This window comes from Aspergillus ambiguus (genome assembly GCF_047715705.1).
Source record: "Aspergillus ambiguus strain CBS 117.58 unplaced genomic scaffold BDV59scaffold_30, whole genome shotgun sequence".
NCBI lineage: Eukaryota > Fungi > Ascomycota > Eurotiomycetes > Eurotiales > Aspergillaceae > Aspergillus > Aspergillus ambiguus.
The window spans coordinates 81,382-104,801 of record NW_027395543.1 but is presented as its reverse complement, the minus strand read 5'-3'; the positions used below and the strand labels follow the sequence as shown (position 1 = coordinate 104,801).

At 48.3% G+C, this 23,420-nt stretch overlaps 9 protein-coding genes and 1 non-coding gene across 10 annotated transcripts; 5 read left to right on the top strand and 5 right to left on the bottom strand.

Annotated features, from left to right (window-relative positions):
* Positions 1-19: 19 nt before the first annotated feature.
* On the bottom strand, positions 20-1,011 carry BDV59DRAFT_204151 (alpha/beta hydrolase; the record flags this gene model as incomplete). The annotated part of the gene is made up of 2 exons (XM_073694395.1): positions 20-931; positions 979-1,011. The coding sequence occupies 2 exons, from the start codon at positions 1,009-1,011 to the stop codon at positions 20-22; spliced, it is 945 nt and encodes a 314-aa protein (XP_073545433.1).
* A 780-nt stretch (positions 1,012-1,791) lies between these two features.
* Positions 1,792-3,189, top strand: BDV59DRAFT_194816 (acyl-CoA dehydrogenase/oxidase; the record flags this gene model as incomplete). Its single annotated transcript, XM_073692458.1, has 1 exon — positions 1,792-3,189. One exon carries the CDS (start codon positions 1,792-1,794, stop codon positions 3,187-3,189), a length of 1,398 nt encoding a protein of 465 aa, XP_073545432.1.
* Positions 3,190-3,245: 56 nt separating this feature from the next.
* On the bottom strand, positions 3,246-4,430 carry BDV59DRAFT_209611 (SDR family oxidoreductase; the record flags this gene model as incomplete). Its single annotated transcript, XM_073695423.1, has 1 exon — positions 3,246-4,430. The coding sequence occupies one exon, from the start codon at positions 4,428-4,430 to the stop codon at positions 3,246-3,248; it is 1,185 nt and encodes a 394-aa protein (XP_073545431.1).
* Positions 4,431-4,714: 284 nt separating this feature from the next.
* On the top strand, positions 4,715-6,420 carry BDV59DRAFT_204148 (acyl--CoA ligase; the record flags this gene model as incomplete). The annotated part of the gene is made up of 2 exons (XM_073694394.1): positions 4,715-5,462; positions 5,513-6,420. 2 exons carry the CDS (start codon positions 4,715-4,717, stop codon positions 6,418-6,420), a joined length of 1,656 nt encoding a protein of 551 aa, XP_073545430.1.
* A 496-nt stretch (positions 6,421-6,916) lies between these two features.
* BDV59DRAFT_204147 (flavin-containing monooxygenase) lies at positions 6,917-8,715 on the top strand (the record flags this gene model as incomplete). The annotated part of the gene is made up of 2 exons (XM_073694393.1): positions 6,917-8,199; positions 8,262-8,715. 2 exons carry the CDS (start codon positions 6,917-6,919, stop codon positions 8,713-8,715), a joined length of 1,737 nt encoding a protein of 578 aa, XP_073545429.1.
* Positions 8,716-9,218: 503 nt separating this feature from the next.
* Positions 9,219-10,171, top strand: BDV59DRAFT_204146 (SDR family NAD(P)-dependent oxidoreductase; the record flags this gene model as incomplete). The annotated part of the gene is made up of 4 exons (XM_073694392.1): positions 9,219-9,267; positions 9,323-9,695; positions 9,745-10,101; positions 10,153-10,171. The coding sequence occupies 4 exons, from the start codon at positions 9,219-9,221 to the stop codon at positions 10,169-10,171; spliced, it is 798 nt and encodes a 265-aa protein (XP_073545428.1).
* A 178-nt stretch (positions 10,172-10,349) lies between these two features.
* BDV59DRAFT_204145 (fungal specific transcription factor domain-containing protein) lies at positions 10,350-12,452 on the bottom strand (the record flags this gene model as incomplete). The annotated part of the gene is made up of 1 exon (XM_073694391.1): positions 10,350-12,452. One exon carries the CDS (start codon positions 12,450-12,452, stop codon positions 10,350-10,352), a length of 2,103 nt encoding a protein of 700 aa, XP_073545427.1.
* Positions 12,453-15,846: 3,394 nt separating this feature from the next.
* BDV59DRAFT_204144 (uncharacterized protein) lies at positions 15,847-16,865 on the bottom strand (the record flags this gene model as incomplete). The annotated part of the gene is made up of 5 exons (XM_073694390.1): positions 15,847-16,081; positions 16,135-16,442; positions 16,500-16,586; positions 16,639-16,727; positions 16,778-16,865. 5 exons carry the CDS (start codon positions 16,863-16,865, stop codon positions 15,847-15,849), a joined length of 807 nt encoding a protein of 268 aa, XP_073545426.1.
* A 3,910-nt stretch (positions 16,866-20,775) lies between these two features.
* Positions 20,776-20,872, top strand: BDV59DRAFT_t134. The gene has a single exon. It is a non-coding gene; the product is annotated as a tRNA-Ala (tRNA).
* Positions 20,873-21,206: 334 nt separating this feature from the next.
* BDV59DRAFT_204143 (arylsulfotransferase family protein) lies at positions 21,207-22,966 on the bottom strand (the record flags this gene model as incomplete). The annotated part of the gene is made up of 3 exons (XM_073694389.1): positions 21,207-22,240; positions 22,291-22,356; positions 22,408-22,966. 3 exons carry the CDS (start codon positions 22,964-22,966, stop codon positions 21,207-21,209), a joined length of 1,659 nt encoding a protein of 552 aa, XP_073545425.1.
* Between the last annotated feature and the right edge of the window lie 454 nt (positions 22,967-23,420).

Genomic DNA, 23,420 nt, shown 5'->3' with positions numbered 1-23,420 from the left:
CAAAAAAAAAAAAAAAAAATCAACCATTCAGCCACTGCAGAGCACAGAGCATGTTGTCAAAAAACTCCTTCTGGTGGTCTGCCAGGGTTGGCGAAGGGAATGTCCACGAGTAATGAGGGAAACCAGGGTAGGCATCATATGCCACGGGCACCCCAGCTGCTTCAAGGACATCCTTCATGAGGCGTGCATCATCGCGTAGCGTATCGCAACCACTCTCAGTGATATACACCTTCTTCAGGTCCTTCAGGCGGGGGTGCAGGAGAGGAGAGAAATATTGGTCCTCCGGCGTAGCACCATACGTATCTAAAAAAGTCCTCATCCCCAACTTTGTGTTAATGGTGTTGTCTGCATGTTCATCCATAGACGTGTACTTCATCTTGTGCTTCTCTGGAACAGCATCCGGGTGTACGGTGAGAGGGACCATGGCTAGCACTCCCTTCACCTTCTCCGCCATTCCCTGGTCGATCAACCGCAACGCCGCACCGAAGGCTAGATTTCCTCCTGCTGATGTGCCTGTTAATAGGATAGAAGAGGCGGAGAAGTTCCCAATTGCCCAGAGTGCCGCCTCCACGCAATCGTCCAGCGCGGCAGGGCATTTGCTCTGTGGTGCCAGGCGATAGGACACGCTAACCATCGTCATCCCACTGCTCTTACACATCAACCGGCATATTGCGTCCTCCCCCTCCACGCTGCCCATCGTCCATCCACCCCCATGGATGTATATCCCAATTGTTTCCGTGCAATGGGTTGCGGGTGGCCTATAGATGCGAGCCCAGCTGTTTTCGAGCGTTACATCGCTGGTTTGAACGGATTCATCGGTTGGTGGTAATTGGTACCGTGTCGCCAGCTTCAATAGCAACTTATCCCAAGTTTGCTGGATTTCGTCGAGAGAACCTGTAAGCTTTGGATTTTCCCCAAACTCGTCGATAAACTGGCAGGCTGTCAACATGGACCATTAGTTCGATTGGAGGAAAATACCTTCTGCCATGCTGGTGCGTACAGAGTGGCCATAGTTTCCGGCAAATGTAGACTCCTACCTCTACCCCTTGGGCTCGTTGTAATTGTTATTCATAAGGAGGGACCGGATCATGCGAACAGTCGGGGTAGTATGGCCTAATGATATTACATGGAGAGCGGCTACTGTTACCCGGTGTCGGCTGCAGGAGATCATCTTGTCATGGGATTTAGAACGCTCGGGTGGAACAGATGTAGATGAAATACATCCAAATCTATAAATAAGAGAAACAGCTTTTGCATAAGTCTTCAGCGGCACCGTATTTGGTGCATTACCTGACCGAATTTTGGTAAATCTTCACTAAATTACGTGGCGGTCTCACGCACTGGTATCTGATTTAGGTTCACACCCGGTCGTGACTTCGAAAGGACCGCAATAAATATATGAACATAACGTGAGGTGTAGGACTGGTGAGTCAGAAGTTGGCCATGACTAACTACTGTCTACTCAAATGAAGTCGAGCCTAGTGTGCTCGGGTGAGGATAAAGAAGACGTCCTGCATCGGGCCAATCTTAAAAGGATCGATCTGATTATTAAAAATGACACAATTGGTATGAGCGTTACTGGCCTTTTCTTCAACATTAATAAACACTTCTGTCCAGAGGGTGTCATTCCAGCTTGACTGAACGATGATGTACGGCAACTAAGACGAAGTAGAGATCGGTTATTATTATCCGACCATGACCTCGGCATACTTACGTCCCACATCACTGCTGGAATAAATAGAACTATGAAGCGGTGCTGTCAACAGCAATTCATAGGCACGCGGATAAACAATGACAACCCAAATTGATACCAGTGTTCCCCCCTTTAAGGGTCTCCCAGCATGGGTACTCTCGAAACTCCGTCCTATCGCTATTGAGAAGATCAAGGCAGTCCATGCGTGGGTAGAAGAAGAATGTATCCCCGCTGAGTCTGTCATGAAGGTGCAACTAGCCCAGGACCGATGGCGCACACCGCCGCTCATGAAAGAACTGCGCGAAAAGGCGAAAGCCCGCGGCCTCTTCAACCTCTTCCTCCCCCACCATTTCCCCGAGTCTCCGGGACTCACGAATTTGGAATATGCTTGCTGTGCGGAGATCATGGGACGTGTTTACTGGGCCGCCCAGACGATGAACTGCCACGCTCCGGAGACGGGAAATATCGAGCTTTTGGCCAAATATGCCAACGACGAACAGAAGGCACGCTGGCTCCAACCGCTACTAAACGGCGACTTCTCGTCTGCCTATTCGATGACTGAGCCAGAGGTGGCCTCCTCTGACGCAACAAACATCGGCATCCACATGCAGAAGGTCGGCGACGAGTACATTATTAACGGTCGCAAACTGTTCGGGAACGTCTCGTGGAATCCAGAGATGAAGCTCTACATCCTAATGGGCTGCTCCGACCCCAACAATCCAAATCCATGGCGTCGACATTCCATGCTGCTCGTGCCCAGCGATACACCTGGGTTGTCCATCACCCGCAATCTCTCCATTATGGGCTATGATCACGCCCCGGAAGGTCATGGCGAGTACATCTACCAGAATGTACGAATTCCCGCGTCCAATGTTATTCTGGGGCCAGGTCGCGCCTTTGAAATTGCCCAAGGCCGCCTAGGACCGGGGCGGATCCACCACTGTATGCGCCTGATCGGTCAGTGTGAGCGCGCCTACGAGTTTGCTTTGATCCGTGCGACAGACGCACGCAAGAAGCCACGCGGTCGCTTGATCGGCGACTTCGACAGCAACATTGAACGCCTCGCCCAGATGCGTCTAGAAATTGACGCTCTACGCTTGGTTGTCTTCAATGCGGCTGACACCATGGATACGTACGGGAACAAAGCCGGACGATATGTAATTGCGCAGAGTAAGATCCTAGTCCCAGAGAAGATCGCGCGTATCATCGACGAATGCATGCAATTCTATGGCGGACAGGGTCTGACACAACATACGCCTATGCCGGAGATGTGGACATATGCTCGCTTTGTGCGGCTGGCTGATGGTCCAGACGCGGCCCACCGCCACCAGGTTGGCCGGGATCAGCTCAAGGGCGCGGCAAAGGTCCGTGAGAGGCATGAGCGGTATTATCTCATTGCGCAGAAGCTGAAGAAGCAGTATGGCTTGGAGGATGAGCTGGTGGATGAGTGCACTTGGGAATACTTGGATGTGAATGCTATAAAGTCCAACCTGTAGTTATCGGATCACGAGCGGCCTTACTACCATGTTTGCCATTTCTAGTTATCTGTCTTTTAAGGAATAATTCTGGCCTTTCGGAATCGATCAAAAGCAGTGTGCCACCCCTGCTGCGTCGTAATCTCCTCCTTATCTGTCCCCCAGGCTTTGTGCGTCTTCGTCATGTCCAACTGACGGTCAAAATTAAACATCGTCATGATGAAGTACGGGAAGAACTGGAAGCTGCGCTCATTCTTGCCAACATGACCTTCCCGCAGCCCATACTTCGGCTCCATTTTCACCCACTCCGTCTGATTCTCCATGATATATCGGGCAGGATCCGGGCCAGGGCCGTTGGTAGGCGCCACGCCCTTCAGGCCAAAGTAATCGCAGATAATTGGCCATTTTGCGGACCAGGAAGACGGCTGTGAGTTATCTGCCGCGTTGAAATCCTGACCTGCACTGACCTCCGCGTGCAGACTCGCATGGATCGCAAATCGCGCGATAGTATCTTGGCTGCTATCATTGCTCCGAATCTTCCAGCTCTCCATTGTTCCAGGGAATACCACCTCAGCACCCTCACCGTTAAGCTCACGATAAAGACTGAGATAGATTGCCAGCCACTGTGCGAGACAGTAGACGTTGTTGTTTGGCACAAACCCGATGATTACGTCTGGCATGACAGTACAGTATGTCCACGGCTTTCCATCCGATATTTTCTTCAGCAAGTCAACCTGGTTGTAGTAGAACATTTGAGACGCATGTGGCTCCGGAATCCTCGGCATTGACTCTCTCAGCGGCAAGTCGTTCTTCCACGGGAACTCATCGATCAAATGCACGCCATACCATTTGGTGCCTGTCGGCAGCACTACAAACCGTAACTTCGGACTCAATTTCTCAACCACAGTAACGGCGTTTTGCAGAATTCGTACGTTGATTTCGATCTCGTTTGCCGGCGTCATATCCATGATATATGCAAAGAAGTACACCACCGACACAGTCTCAATGTCCTTCACGTGTCTGCGCAGCTCGCTCTCGAGTGTTGCGGGATCACTTTGTAGGTCAATCCCGGAGGCCAGTTGTAATTTGTTGGACGTAGGCCATTGCGCCTGCTCGGCTGATAAGGGGCGGTTGGTCAGCGCGGTGACTTTGCTGAAGGAATCAGAAGAGGGATAGTCGTGTAGGATCGCGTTCACGATAGCCCATCCAGTGATGCCTGAGGCACCAAATATGAGTGCGTGATTGTTGGTGAGCCTCGTCATTATGGCTTTTTGTAGAGTCCTTAGTAGGAGATTAAACAGGGGAGGCTGCTGATGATTGCAAAGCTCATTTGTACGGCCGACTCTGACCGAGCTTCGGCGCATTTGACCGAGGTAGAGGATATCATTATCCGAGTACCCCCGCATGAGCTTGATGGGGTAAAAATAAACATGACTGCTAGCTACAAAAAACCGTTACTGAAAGGGAAATGGGAAGAATGGAGACAGGTAGAAAGTCGAAATCAACCCCTGTCTAACTCGCCTACATTGCGGTCCTCTCCATCACCATGTCGTACAAATCCGTCTTCCCCCCGTTGGACATTCCCTCAACCAATATTCTCTCGTATATCTACCCCGCCAATGAGCCCCTTTCCGACAAGCCCATCTGGATCGATGCTGCGAATCCGGCCCATTGTCTATCCCCGCGGCAGATGCTGTCATGGGTGCGCCGACTCGGCTTCGGTCTGGATAGACTTGGTATCCAGCGAGGAGAGGTTGTCTTAATCCTCACTCCCAATCATCTCTTCGTGCCCATTGCATATCAGGGTATTGTAGGTGCTGGGCGCATCTTTAGTGGCGCAAACCCGGCTTATACTCCATCGGAACTTGAATATCAGATCAGGAACACGGATGCGAAGTTGCTTCTCGCTCACCCCAGCCTAATTGACAACGCAGTTGAAGCTTCTCGGCGGGCAGGGCTAAGCAAGGACCGCATATTTCTGTTCACTGATGATGCACCCACTGGGCCCATCAATGGGGTAAATGATTGGCGCGCCATGATCGGCACCGAAGAAGAGGGTCAATCATGGAAATGGGACGAGATGATCAGCACAGCGCAGGGTGTTGTCGCAACAATCAACTACTCCTCTGGTACGACGGGTTTGCCCAAGGGAGTGTGCATCTCCCATCAAAATCTGATTGCAAATGTCGCGCAGACAATTTTCATAAGGGATCAGGCTACCTCCTATGTGGCCGTGGATGCACCTCGCCCTGAGGAGCGCTGGGTAGGGTTCCTTCCTCTGTATCATGCGTACGGTATGTGATTTGATCCAACTAAGGTACCCTTGCGCCTAACTTGATATAAGGCCAGCTGTATGCGTGCCTCATGGCCCCTAAGCTTGGGTTTCCGATATATATCATGCGAAAGTTCGTGTTCGAAGAATTTCTCAAAACCATCCAACAATATCGCATCACCCACCTCCAGGTCGCCCCTCCGATCCTCATCATGCTCGATAAGCGCCCCGAAACCGCTCAGTATGACATCAGCAGCGTGCAGAACATTCTCTGTGGAGCCGCGCCCCTATCCAGAGAGTTACAAAATAGCATCCAGAAGCGCTTCAATCTTCGTGTCGTACAAGGATGGGGTATGACCGAAGTCACCTGCGGCGCTATCCTAGTTCCCGGTGGAATGCTTGATGAAACAGGGAGTGTTGGCATGCTGATCCCGAATTGCGAGTGCAGACTCATTGGGGACAATGGGCTCATTGTCGAGCCTGGGCAGCCGGGGGAGATGTATGTGCGCGGCCCAAATATCTGTCTGCGCTATTGGCGCAACGAGAAGGCTACAGCTGAAAGTCTAGACTGGAACGGGTGGTTGAAGACCGGTGATATTGCCGTTGTGAAGGACAATTGGTTTTGGATTGTAGACCGCAAGAAGGAGCTCATAAAAGTCAACGCTCTTCAGGTGGCACCCGCAGAACTGGAAGCGGTGTTATTGGAGCACGATGCTATCGCTGACGCCGGCGTGGTTGGCGTTCAGATATCAGCGGGTGAGGAGAGGCCTAGGGCCTATGTTCGCTTGAAAGAAGGTCGACACTTGACCCCGGAAGATATTGATAAATACATGAGGGAGCGTGTTGCCAAGCATAAACAGCTTGTGGGTGGTGTTAGACTGGTGGATGAAATTCCGCGTCTCACGAGCGGAAAGATCCAACGCGCTGTCTTGAAGCAGTGGGCTAAGCAGGAAACCGAGTCTTCGAGAGCTAGGCTATAGTTAGATTACATTAGATTATACTTTCCTCCATTGTACTTTGTTCACCATCTCCAGCTTAAGTACGATTACGGTTCTCACAAGCCCAGTGCCATTACGTAGCGTCTAAACTGCACTACTTACTGTATACAAAAATCTTATTGAAATATCTTATCAGGCTAAAATCTTTGCTGTCTCTCAGATTATGCAACTTTCAGAGGGTACTCAATTCCCCGCTCCATGATAGCCACCACGCTACCCCATGGCCGGAAAACAATAACCTTATGGCAAACTTCACCCTGATCTGTGGCCATAGGAGGATTTGTATAGGAACACTTTGTCCTAGATAGCTATCAATATAGTACTGGTTAAGTCTGCAGTTTATCCTCCTTGTTTGGTACACGCTCGAACTATATACGTCCCACACGCTATCCGTGACAGCCTCAGACACCCATTATCCGAACACAGAATTCTCCCCATCAAAAATCAAAAGATGGGTGACTATCCGTCAGGCGTAACTATGCCGGCGCCTACCTTCGACTACCCGGAAGCGACGCCCGAGGGTCCCTACAGGGTGCTCGATCAGTACCACTCCAAGCCCCGTAAGATGCGTGTTGCCTGTGTTGGGGCCGGTGCTTCTGGATTGTGTCTTGCATACAAGATGGAGCGAATGTTAGAGCCCAAGTCCTGGGAGCTAACACTTTTTGACAAGAATCCACATTTTGGCGGTACTTGGTACGAGAACACATACCCCGGAATCGCATGCGATATTCCTTCACACATTTACACCTTCACCTTCGATCCGAATCCAAATTGGTCACACTTTTTCGCCTATGGCGACGAAATCCAGCGCTACTTTGAAGACTTCGCGGCACGGCATGATCTTTGCAAATACATGAAACTTAGCACAAAGGTAGTCAAGTGCAAATGGGACGACGACGAGTCCATCTGGCAGATTACCCTGGAAAATACAGTTACCAAGGAACGCTGGCAAGATTGGGCTCACTGCGTCGTCAATGGCACCGGCATCTTGAATACCTGGAAATGGCCCGATGTAGAAGGTCTACATGATTTTGCTGGTCCAAAGATGCATTCTTCTGCATGGAACCATGATGTGGACTTCGCAGGGAAGACTGTTGGCGTCATCGGAACCGGCTCAACTAGTGTCCAAATTGTGCCCCAGCTCCAGAAGATTGCGAAGCAGGTACAGGTATATATGCGCAGCCCGACTTGGATCAGTCCCCCATTCGGTGCCGGGGCCCTGGCTCAAGTGACGCAGGGTAAGGATACTGACCCGGGGAACCGCCAATATACCTTCACCGAGGAAGACAAGAAGCGCTTTCGTGAGGACCCCGACTTCCATCTAACCTTCCGGAAGAGCATCGAGGCAGAGGTCAATGGGCTGTTTGGTATGTATCGTCAGGGGTCCGAACTCTCAAATATCTTCCGCGATGTTATCACCAAAGAGATGCATCGTCGTATGGGACCAGGCCATGAAGAGCTGAAAAAGTTCATTATTCCCACCTGGGCACCTGGTTGTCGTCGTATCTCTCCGGGGGATGGCTATCTCGAAGCCCTTGTAAAACCCAATGTGGAACCCGTCATGAAAAACATTCTGAAAATCACAAAGAAGGGCATCGTTACAGAGGATGAAGTAGAGCATGAGATGGATATCCTAGTCTGTGCAACTGGGTATAAGGTTGCCTTTAAGCCGGCATTCCAGGTTGTCAACGGAGAAGGTAAATCCATTCAGGAAGACTGGGGCGAGGGCGTTAACCTGTACTTCGGTGTATCAGCTCCACGGTTCGTCTATGCTGGCTCTAATACACTACTTTATTCCTGAATATTTCCTAATATGGCTGCAGATTCCCCAACTACTACACCATTGTCGGACCTGGTGCCACATGGTCGAATGGCACCCTTCTACCTTCGATTGAAACCACTATCGAATATAGCGTGAAGTGCATGCGTAAGATGCAGCAGGAGCATATCCGCTCAATGTCCGTCAAACAGGATGCACTGAATGATATCTACGCTCACTTTGACGAATTCCACAAAAATACGGTGTGGCAAGAAGCATGCCGCTCATGGTTCAAAGACGGCAAGCTGAAAAACCGTATCTACCTCTGGCCAGGATCTACAATCCATTTCCTCAAGTCTATAAAGGACCCTCGCTTTGAAGATTACGATATTCGCTACAGGTATAAGAATCGTTTTGCCTTCCTGGGCAACGGGGACGTGAAGGCCACTGGCGCGAAGGATATGCTTGGACTATCCACATACATCCGAGCCAACGACGACGAGTGGAGAGTGGACTGAACATGGCAGTCTCTGAACCGCCATCTAGCTGAATTTAATCTTTGGGTATTCTCTGGAGTTTGGAGGTGTTTGCTGATAATTTATTTGACTGATTCATTTTCTGCGGGCTTCCCTCTTGCCCGCAGCTTTTATGCCACCTCACTTGTCATATACTCGCCGTGATAGAAGAGTTTCATATCTCTAAGCTTCCAAAATGCCGCAAAAAGTGTCGTCAAGAACCAGGACATAGGCAGCCTTCAAGGTAAATGTGAATAATATGAGTAGCTTGCATTCACCTGATCATTTGGGTTTTGTATCTTTGTCTCAGCATTAAATCTTGGCTCTTCCTACTTCCTTTTTGGTTCTCGGCTAACGGTAGCCTGTGGAATTCATAGCCTTTTCCTCGTCTCTGCCTGCATAATTCAGACATTATGCCATTTAGAGGCCCTAATCTGGCTTTATATCCTAGAAATTGCTTTTCTTGCCGATATAACTTCGTCTGCATTACCACGCTCTCTATCGCAATGCACAATTTACTGCGAGGAGTAGGTTTTATCACAGGCGCCGCATCTGGTAAGAAACGATTCCCCTTGCTCTTGTTCTTGAACAGGCGTCTAATATCATCAAGGCATCGGTAAAGCGACGGCTTTTTCATTCGCTCGCCATGGCGTTCGACAGCTTGGTATAGCGGATATTAACATTTCAGCCGCCGAGAAGGCGGCCAAAGCCCTAAACTCTCAGTTTCAGGGGTTGCAGGCTATTCCAATTAAAATTGACGTCACAGATCACGTCTCCATAGAGGACGCTGTTGGTCAAGCAGTCGACAAATTTGGTCGCATTGACTACGCAGTCAACAATGCTGGGATCGGAGGACCGGCAGATTTATCGACCGAACATGATATCAAAGACTGGCAGAAAACAATAGACATTGATTTAAACGGGGTGTGGATGAGCAGTCGAGCTGAGCTTCAGGTAATGCAGCAACAGGAGAAACTAGAAAAGTATTCATTCCCCTTCCCCTCTGCCGTTCTCTTTGTCTGACTATCGAAGCTCTCCTCGATTAAACCGAGGTGTCATTGTCAATGTTGCTTCTATGTATGGCATCATCGCTACATCCCTCAATGTCCCGGTAATCTCGTATACTGCCGCAAAGCACGGCGTCATCGGCCTTACCAAGGCTGACGCTCTTGCGTATGCCCCCAAGGGCATCCGTATCAACGCCATTTGTCCAGGATACGTTGCTACGCCACTGGTCTTGAATTCCATGCCATCTGAGGTGCGTGACCGTGAGATCTCTAAGACACCCGTCGGACGTATGGCGCAGATGGATGAAGTAGGAGATATGATCACCTTCCTGGTGTCTCCTATGAGCAGTTATATGTACGGAGCAGCTTTGATTGGGGATGGGTAAGGTTCTACTGTCGTCAGTTACTGGTAAGCGTGGGCTGACCAATTTAGTGGTTTTACAATCCAATGATTGTAATTTATAAAACCCAGTCTGGCAGATATTCGCCAAGGCATTTCATATTACATCGAGTGAAAGTGGATGACGCTAAGGTATGATAACAATTGCAACACACACACCAAACCAATTCTTCCCACCCCAGGAGCCAACAAGGCGTAGAACAATACCTTCTAAGTGTAACCTAAACTACTCATCGTAACATCTCACTCCATATGTCGTCGGATTGGTTTGATCTGTCAGAATACCTGGCAATAGATGACCGCCTTTTTTTGTTACCCAGTACACTGCGTGCGTCTTTGGAGCTCGTTGTATTGAATTCATCAGGTGTTGCAGGAGTTTGTATCGATTTCAAAGTGTCCGGTAGCCCGGTATTCATGCTAGCATGCGTCTCGTCCCCAGCCGCAACAACAGGCTCGTTCAAGAGGGACATGAACTCCATCTCGGTACTATCGCTGGTACCTGGAATGTGCGTCTGGCGAGATGCAGCCTCCGCAGAGATTGGGGAAAAGCTAGGTGTCTCCGCTCCCGCCCAGACTGACCTAAACCCAAGGTCTGGATCGATAGGCAGACTATCATGAGTCCCAAGCTTGGACCAGGCATCGTCAAATGCGGAGAGATCATTCCCGTCACCAGAGACGACAACAAATCCATCCGTCGCAGAATGGTGTGGCATTGTCGACTTTGCATTGCGTCGATTCGACTGGTTCCGTTTGGATGGAACAAAACCTGGTTCATTCTCTCGGTCGGCGGAACTGCCTCGTCGGGCAGGGATTAAGCTTGACGATTTATTTTCAGGCTGCGGATATTTGAGCTCAGCGAGCACGGCATGTAGTACAGCAGCCATCTGCTCTGCTGGCTTGTATGTTTCCGCCATATCCTCCAAAGCAGCTGTGAGACATTCGAGGTACTTCATATTGGTGTTAGAGGCGGTCTGGTCTTTTGAAGATGCAATGGCAGCGACTAATGCAGAGGCTGCATTCCCGGCGTGTTGAAGCCCAGTCACAAAGATACGCCGACTGTCATAACGCTGACGATGTTGCCAGAAGATCTGCGCCATGCGACCGGCGGATGCTGTGCATGTAGCCCGAGACCGAGCAGAAAAATGGCTGCTGGTCTCGCCATTAAAAAGCGAATTTGACTCATCCTCGACCAGCTCCTCATAATGGGCGAATTGGCGGTGTAGCAGTATCATTGTGGAATAGTACTGCTGGTGGAGTAAAAAAAATGAAAACGGAGCTGTCTGGACATTCTCCGTAGTGTATTGCAGCGCACGCGGAAGTTGCATGTACCAGGCCTCCAATTCGCGATCGAGGGCAGACATGCGAATGTATACATGGTGATCCAGTGTCGGGTTCCGTTTTGCTACCTTGTTCATTATTTCCGTGATCTTCCCCGAGAGTTCCATAAGCTCCATCAGGGCATGGTAGATCTCTGATTCCAGCGTCTTTGGGGGCGTGGCGGCAGGGCTTGTGCCCAGCGTGTTGAATTGCTCGGATAGCTGATATATTTCCAAGTCATCTATTTTTAGGGCTGTTGGGCGACCAAGGAATAAAGCCCAGTATCGATCGTATACGACACAGGCAGAAAGTGTCATGCGCCGAATATCCATTTCACGCTGTGAGAGGCCTAAATCGGTAGCATCCAAATGCAAACCGATATCGAAACACAATCGATTGGCCATCCCAGAGTATAGCCAACCGACATTGTCACGGCCGCATCCCACTTCCAGATCTCCCAAAAGAAGCAGTGCCCCGATCAGAGAAATCCCTCCCGGACGCTCGAGTTCGTAGTCTAGCATATATTTCGCCTCTCGGTGCAACGAACTTTCGCAGGTAGATGGCGACATTATCCGGACTATATCAGGACGATCCTTGTCCGCAAAACGAAATCCGGCGGCCAATATACAAATATGCAGGAAACCAGAGTAAAACTGTCCGCCTCCGGTTCGCTGGCCCTCATCGAATGCCCCCCGATGTACCACGGGAATCACCGTATTGTAGTGATTCCAGTAGCAACCCATTAGGTAATCATGAGTCTCCTGCGATAGTGTGGATAAGATGCGTTGCGTGCGCCGATCCTGTTCTTGTGTCGGTCGAGTCAACTCGGCTTCCGCGACAAGCTCGGAGTAAATATGGCAGTTTGTTGTTGGGCCAAAGTATCGAAGGCGCCCTGCAAGTGGATCATAGCTGAGATGGCCCTTCGTCGACACGAGCTTATGGACCATAGAATATTTCCGGCTGAAATGTGTCGAATTGCTGCTTGGGGAGCTACTGTTTGAGCTATCGCTCGCCATCTGTGGAGAGGTTTGTTGCTGGAAATCATGGCTGTCATGTTCGGGGATAGAAGGGATAAAAAGGTTAAACGTTGCCACTTCAGGTTCTTGAAAAGAGGTATTGCTCTCTACATTGTGTGGAAGGCTTTGTCCGGTCGTCTGTGACGCCGCTGGTGGTGTTGCAATTTGCTCTTCTTTATGGCGCAAAGCCGTCTCTAACTGGCTGATGCGATCTTCCAACATCGAAACGTAGGCTTTTGAGACTGGCCTGAGAAGATATCTTTATCAGCAGCTATTAATATAGGTAGAGCAGCTCCTGAACTCACTTCCGCCGTTGGTCGTCATGCTTAATGATACATTCTTGGCCAGTATCCCGACATTGAGTGCACGAGGTTTCGCCCTCAGGGACAACACAACGTGTTCGTCGGTCTCTACATGCACTGCAGGCAACCGATGCACGATGTCGAAGTTTCTTGGTACCCTCGGCTGGTGACTTATGCATGGCTGTTCTGTGTGGATACAGCCTTTATTCACCGACAAGCAATAGTCAAGCTATGAAAGTCGAGCTGAGGGATCCCGTTCTTCCAGTCTGGAACTTCTGCTCTAAGTTATTCAAGTACACGTACGATGGATAAGTTGCAACACAGAGCTGAACAGAACAGGAGAACAGGATAAAGGGATATTGAGGCGATGGACAGTCACCGCGGCGTTTACGGCTATTTCATTCAACTTATCCCACCTCCACATTTGCCCTCTAAAGCCGATTTCCCCGCACTTCTCAACGCATCCGCTCCACTGGCGCAGATCCAACTGCGTGATTCAGGAGGGATGGGGCATCTTTCATGATAAGGTTAGCTCTGACTCGTCTATTTGCGGGGAACGTGGCAACCTGTACAATGGGGGGTAACATTATCCTTCCTGAGCGAGTCAGTCTTGGCGAAATCCAAAAATGTAGGGCATGAAATTCGTTCCCAGAGGCAATTCACCACTCAGAAGGCCACGTCACCCGTGTGGCTGGACCTGGAGCATCGAGAGTACGGAGCAGCTCGCCCGAATCCTAGCATTTCTTAGGTTGATCTCATGGCTTACCATATTGGTACTACTTTATGGGATTCTTCGGGGCCTCATACGGCACACATCCGGACGCACACCAATACTGTACGGCGTGAGCAACACAGATGAAAACACAGGCCTAACAGGGTGCCACTACATGAAACATTAAACTCCACATTCGAGGAAGATCTGGTCTCTGATTACGACTGGCGCAACCGCAACTGGTAAAGGTTTGCATTACCATATACCTGATCCTGACGGTTCTGGGTGCGTTAGGCACATGGATTTCGCAAAGGTTATCGGTGCGCGCGATCCTGGCTATCCCATGATATATAAGCCTCCGGTATAGTGAGAATTTGGAATCTGTTTATTCCTTCAGGGGGCTTGTGTTTTAGAACATGAATTATATTTAGCAACAGCTATTCATGCATTATACAAGGCTAAGATGCATTTCATCTCGATTAAATAAATTATCATCCGAGTGAATCGATTATATACGAGTAATGCCTATCATTTGGTCCTATAGAGGATATACCTGGTCGTAAAGTGTACGACGAATCTTACGGATTTGTCAATCCGTTCAGTGACGCACTTCAGGAATCCTGATCGTAATTGAACCTTTTTTTTTTTTTGTGAACGAATTGCTGACATCCTTAGTTAACTCGAATGTATCTACAAATCTACTTATCCTTAAGCACCTAACATATATTACCATTTATTTTATGTTTCTGCATGCTAAGAAAACAGTTTTATTACACGTAAACTCACTCGTCCGAACACGATTATCTAGCCACTGACTCGCCCATGGCTAGTGGCTTCGGGTAATGGTTTCCCACGGAACGAAGTTCCCCGAAATAGTTCGCCATAGAGTCGACACAAAACTTGCTGCGGACCGAACATCCGCAGACAATCAAAAGGGCCATCATACAGCAAGTTTGATCACCCCTACTGTCCACCCCGCTTCAATATGCCCCAGTCACAGAAGGGAGAGTTACCTGAGCTCTCGGGGGTAGAAGAGCGTCAGGAAGTGTCTCTCAATGACGAGATATACCCTCGCCGCCGTATTGCCCTAGCTTTAGGTACCATTCTAACAACATTTTACAGTGCTAATTGCACAAAGTGTGAGGGGTGCCGACCGCGAAAAACCTAATGCGACGCGGGAGTGATCACCATGTAAAGAACTTGAGATCGAGTGCGTGTATCGCCGAGCAGACGACGACGAGAAGCAAGGTAAGAATTGCTCCTGTGGATGACCTGTCGGTGCTTCAATATTTGGTGCTTGTGAGGTAGGTTGATAGATATACATTGTCTCAAAAAATACCAAATTAAACAATGTTGTAAGGGTCTATCTACTCTTTGTAGTGCCTCCTCTTAAAATGTGGAAGGCAATCTCACAGGCTTTCCAGTACTGATAAAGAGTGAAACCGAGATGGATCCGGCACATTTTCGTGAAACATTCAGTCAAATATTTTGGATATGCTGTATTATTGAACAGTTTTCGTTCTCATATCCATATGCTATTCGCGTCTACATCTAAGCTAATTTGGTTTTAGTGAGCTCAAGTATGCCTGGGACTTCCTCCCAGTGGGCTTCGCTGTTATGACGTGCCTGTGCCTTTGCCATTCAGTGTTTATGAAGAGGCCGGTCTATATTATTTACTAGAGGTCGTCTCTTTGAGAAAAGTTTGCGGACACAGTCGGTCTAAATTGTGAGACACTTAATTTCTCTAGATTCGCAACGTTTGGTGTACAATATGTTCTGTTGCTGGCATTTGAGCTTCGCAACCAGATAGATTATTGGTACCAGCACGTTCCACCAACGGTGCGCTTTCCGACGGGCCATTCCATTTACCCAATGCACGTCGGGGTCAGCTAAAGTCTCAATATCACGGTCTGGTCGCTATTGTGACTTTGCCGTTTGTCCTGAAAGGTATTAACCACCTTTTTCGTGCCTCGACCGCAGGTGAGGATGATCCTCTATACCCGGTGCCAAACACTGCCTACATTCCTACTTGCAATATGCTCAGCGGAGAAGGCTTTCACGCACAAATCCTTCGAGTCGTATTTGGTGGTACTGTTGATACTGTTGTAAGTTTTCTCTTGCTGATAGGGAGCCCAGCTAATATCATAGGTTCTTCGCCACGGCGATGATTCTTGTACTTGCTTATCCGGGATCAGAAACACTCATGGGAATACCGTTGTTGCATCCCGATCTTCTTTCTCAGGCATATAAAATTCTAAATTATTGGAAAGCGGTGTCTTTTATGCACGGTCCTCTGCTGGAGATGGAAAAGATTGCTCATCTAAAGGGAATCAATTCCCATTTATGTGCCGTAGGCAATCAGATAATAATGCATATCCCTTCATGGAAGTCCTCCCAAGTATCCTCCATCGACAACCAAACAGGTGCCACTCACATAATCGCTCGCTGGACTACTTAAGTACACACATGCAGCGCCGAGATCTTTGGGTTCGCCCCATCGCTTGGCAGGGAGCCTCTTGAACAGCTGCTCGTTGTACATTTCATTAGTATATGTCTGTTCAGTCATCCTAGATTTGGTATAGCCGGGGGCTACACAATTGACGTTGATACCGTGCCTAGTAAAATCAGCGCCCGGAGTTCTTTTCAATGACAGGCAATTTGCACTTACTGTGCCCACTCATTGCTCATCCCGCGGGTCATATTTAGCACAGCGCCTTTACTGGCAACATAAGCAATATTCTGTAGATTCCCTTGGAAGCTGGATATGCTAGCGAAGTTGATGATCTTGCGATTGAAGGGATGCTTCTCTGGCTGGTTCAACCATGCCTTCACTGCTTCCCGAGCCACGACGATGCTAGCCGTTGTGTTTACTCTAATAACAGTTTCAAGGTCTTCAATAGGGAATTCAGTTGTTTCACCCTTCTTAATTACCCCCGCACAATTTATGACTATTGAAGGTCTGTGGACTGCCATCACCTAAGGGGGGAGCATATTAGATACCGGAGCATGATGTCAGATGCTCGAACAACGTACTGTTTCCATGACGGGAGTGATTGATTCGAGAATGGTCAGGTCAACATGGTAGATGTCACATCTTTTACCTCTCCGTTCGACCTCTGTCTGCGCAACTATTAACGTACACACTCAACATATGTTGCTCTCAAGGCTTTACCTTCACAAATGTTGGCTCGGTAGGGAGCTGCAAGGAAACTATATCTGCGCCGGACCCTGCCAGTGCTGTGCAAACACCGATCCCAATTCCTATGAATGTCAAACAAATATCTTAACAATGGCGTCTCGTTTGAACTGACCTCCCGACCCTCCTGTCACGAGGGCAACCCTACCCTCAACGGAGAAATGGCGAAGAAAATCAGGGATTGGAGTCGAGTACGAACCCATAGTCGAAAATACTGTAGTGAGAGAGAAAGTTATGGTTTATAACGGTGGATTCACAGTGAAATATATTTGGTTTGACGAGGTAAACTCGGCGCTTTCCTGCACTTAAAGTCTCGTATGCTGACCAAATAGTCCTCTTGAGGAAGACAACGGCTATTAACTTGATCACGGATTGTTGCTGGCGCGAACAGTGCAAAGCAGGGCTAGCATCCCGGCGGCCCGAATATACACGCCTCTGGAAAAACTTACCCGATGAGCAGTCAAGCATCTGTCCCCCAGTAGTCCTAATCGAGTTCCTAATTAATTTTTTGATAGAAATGCAATTGTTTTGTTGATAAAAGCGATAAAACTTCATATAGTGGGCAGAGGTGGCGGGTCGCTTGTAGTGGCGGGTCGCTTGTGAAATACGTTATAGGCCATTTCTCGTTAAAACCTCGGACTTAGTGAATATACAGTATCCTTCTCGTCTCCTTCACGGACAGACATGCAAGCACTAAATAAGACTTAATAAGACTGTACTCACTTGTTATGACGAATTCATGTACATACCCTATTTTATGTCACAATACTGCACCATATATATGAGCTGCCTAGTTCTGCTCTCGCGGTGAGTATTTCCACGGTATTGGTCTGTTTTTGTGTGAATGATTGGGATAGTGCTGCGCAAATTGTATCTTCACTAAGTTGTAGAAATATGAAAGCGTTCCCACATATACTGTTTTCTTTGCTTCTTCCTCTTCTCCTGCCTTTCCCTCCCTACGTCGTTACCCCTCCTTCTTGTATTTATCTCAGCTGCAAGCTCAACGACTATCGGCCTCAATGTCCCTAGAACAACATGGTCAACATGAATCCAGAAGCAAGAAGCTTTCGAGGTGAGATAAGAAGCCCAGTAGGATTATACTTCTAACATAGGTATATTTGAAGTCCGGGGGAAATTCTTTCAGACGGTCGCCTCTTCCTTTCTCGCGAGCTTCTCATAACTAGCCGCATGTTAAAATCGAACACCGGTGCATCGATCGTCGTCTGGATCGTCGGTGTTTTGGCTCGTCTAATTGCCTCTTCGCAGTCCACTTTGACCACTTGCGCCATCATTATCGAGTCTCTCGTTGACGCTTTTATTTATGCGTACATCTTCGACATCCTCAATCAGGTGACTTCCGTTCAAGAGGATATTCTGAACAAACCTGACCGCCCCATCCCTGCTGGACTCCTTACTATAGAAGGGGCTATAATCCGTCTAAGTCTCTCGTGGCTTGGGGCATACCCAATCGTGAACGAGGTTACTGGTAGAGAGGCAGCACGTCTCCTGTTGTTATGGGAGTTTTGGAGTCTCTTCTGCTATGTATGGCCCCGAATTAATCATTGGTTCTTTCGAAACTCCTTCGCAGGTATAGGAGTCTATATTATGTACCGCTGGATCGATATCATCATCAGCAACCATGTTTCTGGGGCCACCATCGCACCTGTCTGGGACGCATTATTTGCCGTCTGGGTCTTTCTCACGTGCCATGTCCAGGAGTTCCATGATCTGGAAGGTGATCGCAAAGTAGGCCGTCGAACACTTGCGGTCATCCTGTCCCCAAATGAGATTATCAAGCTGAGACGATTCACGGCAGGCTTCATGGTCTATTCAGCAGTTGCCTGCTTGGCATGGTTGCGAATTAAGTCGTATCCTCAGACTACTTTTGTGAAGTTACTTATCACTGCGTCTTTGTTCCTTTACGTGTGCATTGTGATAGCCATCAGAGTCTGGGTGCTGCGTTCAAAGGACTACGACGAGTACACCTATAAGGTTTACTATATTCTTTGTTCTTGTCTGTTCTCGTTATTCTTGAGGATCGCGGGATCGCCTTATTGAGTACGCACACGTTGTGCATCGGTCGGTCTCCTAAGCAATTTTCCCAAAGAGACACGGCAAGTGACATGTGTTTAATCCATTGCAGTGGCTTGAAGATGATCGAAGGAGGAAAGAGGATAATACTAGATTGACGCTAGATCCATCAAAATTATTGTTTTGGCAATGGGGATCGGGTTTTTCAGGACAATCAGATAGAGAATAGATTCGTCTTTTGCATGCATCATTTTATTCCATAAATTCATGCCAACTAGGGCTCATTGCCTATGTAGATAGCTTCGTACTGTACTTCTCGAGCGAAAATTTCAGACCCACAGGAGCTCCAGACAACGAGGCAAAAATATGATAACGGATCAGTAGGTCAATTTATCAAACCTTGATACAGGCATATTATTCTAGAATACAAGGGATAGTGGGTTCAAGTTGCTAAATTCATGAATGCGCTCATGAGACAGCAGTATAATGGGCCATACTTCCCAATGGCCGATATCATCGGATTCCCCCTCATGTCCTTCGCTGCTATTTATTTGGGTACAATCCACCTCATCACCCTTTAAGGGTGTGCTGGGGTTTGGAATTTAGTAGCTGTTAACGTAGCGCTTAGTCCCATCTGCACAATGAATGATCCACAAAAAAGGAAGTGAGGCACCATATCTACAAATATTCCTTGGTTTGTATTGGGAATAAAGTTCGTTATTTTGCCGTATATCTGAATTCATGCTAATTACATTTCATGACCTATATAATCATTCCTTTGTGCCTGTATGGTCACCCTCACTGAGCCTTATGTCTAACACCATTGCGATACACCGCTCGATCCCATCTCCGCTCTCCAAAATAATATCTGGATCCCATACCTCAAAACTGCATGCCATATATGGAGCACAAGCGGGACGGTTTGTCGATTTGACCATAGCGATCACAAGAACTTGATCCGCATAGGTTGGTCTCGCCTCATGACGGGCACTGCGGACTGCCTCCTCGACCAAAGGCGACCATATCCATTGCGCCTCTCCTCTCGAACAACTAGCATGCTGGTCAGCATGTATACGCTGGCTTTTGTGCTTCCTTCCAGATGCAGGTTATGATTATCCGGGTTGGTGAACAAATTCCACGGTGTAGTGCCACGGAAAATATCTCCTATAATGGTTCTTGGTCCAAGGGATGCCACAATACCAACCCAATCACTTTCTAGGAGCACAGATACATCGTCTCTCTTCGCCTTGCGGGCTTGTTTCAGAGCAACAAAAGTCTGAGCCTCAGGGTTGGCAATCCGTGCAAGCCATTTCTCGTCTGGGAACCGGTACTCCTGTTCGTATGTTGACGAGAAACATTGTGAGTCCTGTTTTAATCCAGTGAGTGGGATGTTTTTATACCGCTCGACTGCCGACGCATAACCTTCCTCTGGTGGGTGAAATTTGGGCACTCTGCATGATGGCTCCGCTTCCGGGCCATTTTGGCAGATTTGTTTGTGGTTCTTCCACTAAGCTGCCGGGAAAATCGATGGGGCTTAACAGATCCAGACTATATGTGTCAGTATTCTTTACGGAATACTTAATTAGCTACGCAGCTCGCATGACTCAGTGGTGTTCGTATTCCCGACGTGTTACCTCGGAATTACCCTTTTCCTGTGTTCTCGAGACACTGAGGGAGCATCAATTATATGGAGGTCCAGTTTCCCCCGATATCTTCTTGATATTTATCTTGTTGACTTCTAGATGAATGGAACGAAACACATATCATTATATTCATTTAGAATTTCGGTATACAGACAGAAACCTAGGAAAGTACATACCATCATTCGATATATATATAACTGAGCGGCACGTTGTACAACAACCGTTTTTCACACTATGTACCTATATACGAAGATTTGAGCTTCCAGAATTCAGTATATTAAAGAATCATTACTATAAGACACTTAAAATATTAAATTTCAACCCACAAGGGCGAAAATTTACACCGATATCCATTATCAATATGACGTCGGCTGTCAGAAATGAGCACGAGATGAATTGCTACAAGTATTTAATAAACATTTGATTACATCAGTCATTCGGGGTTGTAGCTCAGTTGGTAGAGCGCTCGCTTCGCATATCCTCGAGGAAGAAATGAGATCTGCGAGAGGTCTGGGGTTCGAATCCCCACAGCTCCAACTTCTATTTTGTTCAATCCGTATTGATGGCTTTCCATCGGTTCTGTTTTATTTATTTTATTTTTAATAACGCCCTTTCCTCTTCTGCAGCCATGCCCTGCGTGTTGTTGCTCGGGGATCCGCTCACAACCGTCTCTGTACCGATTTCAACCATCCATTCGCATACGCGTACATGATATCGATGAGGTTACAGAAACGTACTGAATACCCTCTTCAATCTTGCATACAAGTACACATTCAGCTAGGTATTGATACTAATCTAACGAACCAGCGAGGAAGGCCTCCTAGCGGACATAGATGGGAGGTCATATGACCTAAAACACGCAGAATGTTGCTACTCCTTCGCAAAACGGTCAACTTTCAGGATCATGTACTCTTCCCAACGGCTGTTATCATCAAGCTTAAGTTGAGCTTCCAAACCATCATTCAACAGAGTCGACAAACCGGAATGTGAGGCCGAATGGGAGGGGAGAACCTCATCCTGAGTCTTCGCAACTTCTGTGGAGGTCAAAACTCGACCATTAACGTCAATAGCCTCCGCGGAGACGGATTTGATTCTGTGACCCTCCAGATGGAAAGCAGTTTCGAAGCTAGTACGCTCGACCTCACCCAAAAACTCGCGTGAACCATACTCATCAATGATGTTGAAGAAACGCCAGACCTTGGTTTCGGTGTCTCCATTCCAGGACACGTACACGCTGGTACCCATATGATTCCGAAGAGATATAATAGCTGGGGCCTCGTTGGGTAGTCCCGTCCAGTTGTACCGGAAGCCACGATAGTTTTCAACACCTTGGCCGAGGAAGCCTGAGTCCATGTAAGCATGGAAAATTGGTGTACCGTCGGGACGAAATTCAGTGAGTGCACCCTCAGAACCCCAGTTAACCATCACGTTGCCATTGGGAAGCAGCTGTGTACTACCCTGGGACTTCGAGAGGAGGTCATCAGGCGGCTGGAAGGCTTGGACAATGGATGCCTTCCAAGTCGCAGTGTCTATCTCAATAATTTTACCTTGCGAAATGGAGTTGGTGTGGACTTCGTGACCGCGACCGTTCTCCGTCCCATGAGCAGAATTGTCGTACAAAGATATGATTTCCTTACTGCCATCCTTGGAGACGAATCGAGCATGGTGCTGAAAGCAGAACTGGACGTTGGGTCCTAGCTCGAAATCGGATTTCAAGCCTCCTAGACGCCAAATGATCTCACCGGTCGATCCATCAATTTTGTGGACAGCGCAAGCATCACGCGCCGATATCAGGTAGTTCCCTTCGAAGTCCTTGTCGACAGAGTTGATGTGGAAATAATCCCATGCATCAGAGGAGTTGTAACCGGAACCGGCCTGACCGGGATTGATAGGGAGAACAGCCTCTGTTACTGTTAGTATGTTATTACATTAGATGAAAGGGCTGGGAGAATACCGTCAGGAAGCACATGTTCCAGGCTGGACCACTCGAACAAAAGCTCACCAGTGCCAATGTCAAGTTCTACACTACCTAGTTAGGGCGCACACGGTAAATCAGCTTGTGAAGACATACCTTGGAACATAGCATCTACGATCCATTGCTGCTCAGGGCGGGCACCCCAAGCGGTGAGATCCTTGGGGACAGGTTGGTAAATCTGAATGACAGCCGTCTCCTCATTGATAATGTGAAATTCGTGCTTGTCAGTCAATTTATGATTACCAGCCCGGAGTTCCCGGATGGTCTCATAGTGTTGGTCCATAATGGTGGTATGGCCGTGACCATGACCATAGCCCGCATTGTGGTCGCCCTCGAAACAGAAGAGGATGTCCTTACCCTTCCAGCGAGCCATCTGGAAATTTGTGGCCCATATAGAGTAGTACCCATAACCGGACCAGACCAGATCTCCATCGTCGCGGAAGATATACGGAGCAGCCTGACGAGGACCATGCATTTCGCCAGCCTTATCAGGGAATCCCGCAAAGGGAGCGATAAAAAGATATCCCTGTTCCACATCGGAAGTCGCGGGAATAGTAATATTTAGTCGTGGAGGAGACAAGTCAGTCCGCGACTTAAACTGCCAGTCGGCGGCCACCAGAGGCAGCAGAGCTGAAGTAAGCCAAAACGAGCGCATGATGCGTTCTAGGAGCACAATGATCAGCCCCAAGTCGATCCATATTGTAGAAGGAAGGGTACATTAACCTTTGGTAAAGTTTCTGCACTGTAGCTTTTCCCCTGTAAGCTGCAAATGGTTCTAAGGGCTCAATTGAAAGCAGTTAAGATGGAACGACGAATAACTAGGGGAAATCTCTCTTATATACTCACTTGTCTCCGCCGCCAAGGCATAATGTTGCAGGCTCATTTGGCACCTCATAGGTAAAATTGGGCCCATCCGGGGCATCTCCACGACGATACTTTCCCGATGGGGTGCCCGCTACATGGCTGATTAATTTCGTGACTAGATAACGAGAAAAGCGGGTGAGATTGCGCCATCCTTCTATGGTACCAGTCATGGATGCAGCATCCTTCATAAATCTGCTGCTAAATGTACGCCGTAGGCGATTTGTTCTTCTTCTTTCTCTTTTTGG